This window comes from Phaethon lepturus, unplaced genomic scaffold, assembly GCF_000687285.1.
Source record: "Phaethon lepturus isolate BGI_N335 unplaced genomic scaffold, ASM68728v1 scaffold11762, whole genome shotgun sequence".
Classification (NCBI taxonomy): Eukaryota; Metazoa; Chordata; class Aves; order Phaethontiformes; family Phaethontidae; genus Phaethon; species Phaethon lepturus.
Window position 1 is genome coordinate 4215 of NW_010521303.1, and position 6109 is coordinate 10323.

Consider the following 6109-nt stretch of genomic DNA (forward strand, 5'->3'; position numbering starts at 1 on the left):
TAAAGCAGTTAAAATTTAGCACAATTTGCTGGTAGTGAAAATCAGTATGATTTACTAATAAATCTGCAGACACCAGTCCCACTGATGCTTACCAATATGACAGTGTTTCCGTAGCCAGAACGGATAAGCAAAACTTCCCAGATTATATTCTACACAAGGGTTTTATGGGAAAAATTCAGCTCTGAGAATCATGTAAAGGAATAAAGGCTGGTCTCTGAGAGGGAACAATCTAGCTGAAACAACTGTAACTACTAGAGTGAGAACTTTTTACTTTTGTAAAAGTTGTTGTTGTATTTTTCTTAGTGAGATTCTAGCAATGGAAAATGAGTAAAATACCTTTTATCCAGTACTAGCTATCCAAGGAGAAGAACTGTTCTTGATTTACCTATTTGAGAATTAAGGTTTCAGCCAGCTTCCAGGAGAAGTTAACTGCTAATAACCATAAGTTTTCGTGTGAAGGAATAACACATTTGGTCAGCTTGAAAATAAGCTTAGTCCTGTGAGACAGTTCCTGTAATCTACAGTAACTGGCTCTTTATCAATACCTACCTCCAGCTGTCTACAGCAAAAATCCTGAAATGATCCTGCCAGGTATCACTATACAGCATACAATACTGGAACTAATCCTAAAAATATATTTCATTGCAGTGCAATGTGCTTTAAATCGCCCAGCCTTTTTTGCAGAAAGACTTTACTATTCGATGAAAGGAGCTGGCACAGATGATTCTACCCTCATCAGAATTATAGTCAGTCGCAGTGAGGTAAGAAACTTTCTCTGTAAAATGTCGTCACATGTAGCAGAAAGCCATCTACCCCAAACCAGCTTTTCACTTAGTCCTTCTTTTACAGCTGTAGAAATCATGTATTGCAATGAAGCTTTTATGGGGTTCAGATTTAGATGAAAGTGTTAAATGTGTTTTAAAGCCAGCTTTTATATAGTAGTTTAATTACCTCTGGCTAGATAGTAGTACTGCTTGTCTTCCTTCTTAACTGTAGTTGCCTGTCCATGTAGCAGATAAGCACCTCAAGTTCAGAGGCTCAGCTGAGTTAGGATACTACAGTCCTAACAAAGCGAGGAGCAACTGCTAGACTCCCCACTTTGGGAGTGGCTCCTCTGTCCTTAGAGGGACCAGCTGCCTTGTGAGACCTGCAGCATTAATGGATTGCATATTTCACCCTTGGCGTGTCTTCTCTAGTTCGTGAGGGAGATGTGGGGCAACAGTCTAGGAGTTAAAATCATATACTGTGTTTAAGTTTTGTGCCTTTTTTTTTTTCTTTGCATAGATTGACCTTGTGCAAATTAAACAGATGTTCACACAAATGTATCAGAAGACTTTGGCTACAATGATAGCAAGTGATACAAGCGGTGATTACAGGCGTTTGCTGCTGGCAATTGTTGGTCAATAGAAGAGGATTATCTTTTTTTGTTTTCTTTTTTAAAACTAACTGAAGGACATGTAACATGCTTTATGCAGACACTGGCTATCCTTGTGTGTAAAAGAATAATTTTAAACTTTGTATAATCAAATATGCCTTCTTGATGATTCAGTGGGCTTGTTGCACTTACAATTGCCTTAATTTACAGCACATAATATTCTTTATTGTATAATAAAAGATGTATCTTGTCTATTAGCCCGTAAGCCTTAGTCCTTTTGACCCAGACAAAACTACCTCCCCTATGCCAGACTCCTGCATGATAAACACTCTCTTAGCTGAATCTCCAGCACTCTACAAGTTTCTTGAGATACCTAAACTTAACTGCTGAGCTAACCATGGATGACAAAAAAAGCCTGAGGCTATGGTGTAAAGCATTTTACACCCCCTTAATGTCTTTCCATCATAATGTTGAAAAACATGCAAGTGCTCAGTTTAAGTCACATTACAGTGACAGTTCAAGTCCTTGGCACAATCTGACTGTAACCCACCACTTAATTTCTTTAGTTAGTCAGCACTAGTGGTTAGTTACCATCATGCTGAAGGCAGCAATGGGAAGTTGTCATCTCGGGTCTAATTTTGAAGTATCTCCTTGTAAAGAGGTGGGTTATACAGCAAATGACTGAGCAATGAAAAAAGCCAGTATCTAAATGCTAACACTACGGAATATGTGTAAATCCGAACTGAAAGCGACTGTGACCTAGACAATAATGTGGATGTTTTCAAAGGATTTAAAAAGAACAGCTTTGAATAGCACATTTGGTTTTTTAGAAAGCCACAGTGAATCTGTCCCCAGCCATAAATGTAACAGAAGCTTCCAGTCCAGCAACTAGCAATGTGTTTCCTAACATTTCCAAGCAACGCTTTAACAAATGGCGCTTTTATTATAGGACACCCTCACACAAACAGCAAAACCCCGTTTCTGTTACCCCTCAAGCAAAAATAGGGCTGGTAGAGTTAATTCCAGGATAGCAAACCTTTCACTCTTACACAGCACCGACATACAGGTTTTTGCAAAACAATAAGAGATACCAAGTTTACCATACCAAAAAAACTTACGTATTTAACTTACGTCAATGTTCTGCAACCTAAATCTGACTTCAGACTATAGACTTTTTTCTGATACTAAACTCTGAAATACAGTTCAGTTTAAAATTCCTCATCAGATTAAAATTAATTACTCCAAATACAAACAACAGATGGAAGTTGATTTGGGGAGACAAAAAGACATTCCAGTCTGCCATACATTGGTCATCCTTGGTGCAAGTACCCACCGATACCTATCTATGTACCTATACATACTTATGTATCTATATATGTCTGTCAATAGCTTTCCAAGTTTGACCCAACATTCTCGTAAGCTTTGGTTCTAGTTTCTTTGCTCTTGAGCAAACTTCCTTACAAGTGAAGCTGCTTAGCATTTAATAATTAAAGCATATTAGTGCATCTGTATCTTTTTACGTGACTGAAAAAAAATCCCCACCACTTCACTTGTCATTCAGGGTAGAGTATCCATTAAGTCTGGCTCGTACACACTGCTGCTACGAGAAAACGAGCAGGTGAATAGTCCTATGAATGTCCTAATGCCATTCACCCTTTTATGGCAAAAAGTTACACAAAAAATTGTTAAATGAGTAACAAGGATTAAAGGATTGATAGTGAAATTGTAGGAATAAGTAGGCAAGGAAAGAATGAACAGATAGCCTCTATCCTGCCTCTGAAAAAGCCTTATTTTTCTACATAACTAACCTAATAGCATTTCAAGGTTCAACATTAGAAAAGAGAAAGCCGTTTAGGAGACTGTCCCCCTCAAGAGGTCTTCAAACGAGAAGAGACCTGCCTCTTCCTAAGAGAAAACCAGCCCCAGTCCCGACCATCTGTCTTTCTCCTAGAGAGGCCAATCTTCACAATTCAACAGATGCGACTGCAGTAATTTTTCTGTTTCACAATTGGCATTTAATAAGCTTTGAAAGGAAAGCTGTTGCTTAACACTATAAATCATTTTGGGTGGTGAAGTTTTGTGTTTGCCATTAAAGGTAGACTCTCTGAACTAGGCTGGTCTTCCCCGGTTGGCTCAGCAGGCAGCAGCAAGTTTCTGGACAGCTCAAGTCCCCGCTTCAAAACAACCCCCCAACCCTCCTCCAGCACGTTCTGTCCTTCTGCTTCTGGGTTCGACTAAAACACGTTTACACCTCTTGGAGCAGTCAGAACCCCCAGCCCAGCCTTGAATATTCCTCCTGCCTGCCAGGGCCCTGCAGCCAAGTGCACCACAGGCAACAGTTCAATCCATAGCTCAGGGAAGAAGTGGCCTATTCCCTGGGACCCACAGGCTGCCCGCGGAGCCCAGGGAAGGGCAGGGAAGCTCCAGGGACCAGCCACACCTCTCTCACACTCTCTCACACCCAGCTTTTGCTACCTGGGCCCTTTGGCTGACAGAGCTATTTCCAAGCACTCTCCCCTCCCTACCCAAGAACAAAGGACACACAGACTTTCCCCCACCCCGCTCCTTAAAACACTGAAAGCCAAAAACGAGCAATGCAAACTACTTACCATTTTCTGGGACGGAGGATATAATTTCTTCTCCCCAGCAATGCAAGAATTAGAGACAGCTCCAGGCTCCACCTTTCAGAAACACAGTGGTGAAAAAATAAGTACCTACTTTCCAAACAAGGAAAACCCGCAGACATATTCCTGTTACCTGACTACTTCCTCACAGGGCAACAGGAGACACACAGCATGAGAAGAGAACTTGGGTCAAGAACTGCCCAAGAAATTTTCCATTATGACAGACCTGCCTTCGTGTCTGGCAAAAACTACCACAGACAACGGATACTGCGAGGGAATCCTCACGGAAGCATCACTGCAGCTGGGCGCTGAGTGCCATCAAAGTACCAGAACCAGTTGTCTCAATGAGGTCTTTCCAGACAAAGATTGAACCTGTATTTTCTCCACATACACAGCTCCAGCTAGTCAGAATGCTAATCACAACTCAGATCTGAGTATCAAATCATGAAAAATACTGTCTTGTGAGGTCGAGAAATTTTCCACTAGTGCTTTCAAGGAGGAAGGGACCATCGCAGTGTTGGGATCATGCACAACTGCAGTTGTACTTCAGTACCTGAATGTGACATCATACACAGACTGCAGAGCTTGCAAATATGGGGGCGCTTCATAAAAACCCAAAAACTTACCTTTTTTTAACTTCATCTGCTGCACTCAAACTTTGAGAAGAGTTTCCCATTAGAATGCATCTGCAATAAAGTAAAATCAAACATTAAAACTCCCATTAGCAATAGTATGTCACTTACTACTTTTATTTTTTATCTTAATTCTTCCCCTGTTCAGGAGCTTGTCCTTACTTTAAAAAGGACATACCAGAAAGACTAAACCAGGTATCTGTATTCACTGTCCGTCAGTCACTCCTCCGCCTCTGCCCAGAGCAGCCCCACAACACACTGCTGTCTTGGACATTTAGTGTAAACCAACACACAAAACGCAGCTACGCTTAACAGCCTTTCCAGAGCCAACTCACCCTGCTTACAAGCTTCTGCAAACCAACAATGGGTGTCCAGTTCAGCGGACAGAAAACATCTGGGTATTTCATTTATGAGAGACAACGCAAAAGCAAGAAAAGCAGCAGCACTAACAGTTAAATTAAATAGCATTTACATTAAACTAGTTCTCCGCAAGTTAAATCTGACATTTTAGGCTATTTTTTCCAATAGCTTAAATTTTGAAGAGTATTTCTAAACAATTTTCAAGGTCAGATCAGACCTAAGTACGCCAAATAAAACCAATACACAATGATAGGAGCCGCAGCCCATGCACAAAATTTATTGTGTGCTACTGTTTATAAAATACTTGAATAGTTCAGAACATGCATAAAATTTCCAACTTAGGGGTATGTACAGATTGTACTTTATAGCAAACAAAAAAACCCCCCAAAACAAAACAAAAAAAAGAGGGAGATGAACTCTAGTGACTTAAGTTTCAAGTTAGGTTCCAGGGGATGAGAAGGACATGTAGCAAATGGCAAAATATGTAACAAAGTACAGTGGCAATTAGTACAGTCCATTATTTGTGAACAAATTAGCACAGGGCTTCAATTTTTATTTTAACCAAGCAGTCCTGTAGATACCCAAAAACATGCAGTCTCAAGTGTACACTTTCACTAATGCCTTAGCAGTTGAACAGAGCAATTGCTTACGCGCTGCTTTGCCTAAACAAAAAGTATGTCCAATACAGTTTCAGTTCCTTTACAGATTTAAAAATAAAAAGCTTGCAGCTATTCAGCCCAGTGATTATAAGCTATTTATGCAACCGTAATACTCACAATAAACTAAAAGTACCCATAACATCTAGGTAACCTAGAGATGTACATCATAGGTCTATATATTAAATATCTGCAAAATGAAAACATGCATACACAAAATACAATGCCAAGCTTTACAGACTTGATATGAATCAAAATTTACTTAAACAATGTACAAAGTTCAATTAAAAGTACCTTAAAATTAACACTTCCATATTTTTCTTACTTTTAAAATTAGTATATATAATAATAATTTTTTTTAAAATCGAAGGTGGGGAAGAGTCTTGAAAAAGCTGGGCAAAAAAGTTTCTAAATTAAATATTTTTTTTAAATCTGTGTTCAAGTAATAAACATTCCTACATA

The 6109-nt window shown here is 39.5% G+C and overlaps 1 protein-coding gene across 1 annotated transcript in view; it reads left to right on the forward strand.

The window, feature by feature from the left end:
• The window catches only part of ANXA7 (annexin A7), a gene marked incomplete at its 5' end in the record, with an annotated part of 5280 nt that extends 3640 nt beyond the window's left edge, over positions 1-1640 (forward strand). The window contains 2 exons of the mRNA XM_010281473.1: positions 649-761; positions 1285-1640. Coding sequence (XP_010279775.1) covers positions 649-761; positions 1285-1407 — 236 coding nt within the window. The remainder of the gene's footprint in view (positions 1-648; positions 762-1284) is intronic.
• Between the last annotated feature and the right edge of the window lie 4469 nt (positions 1641-6109).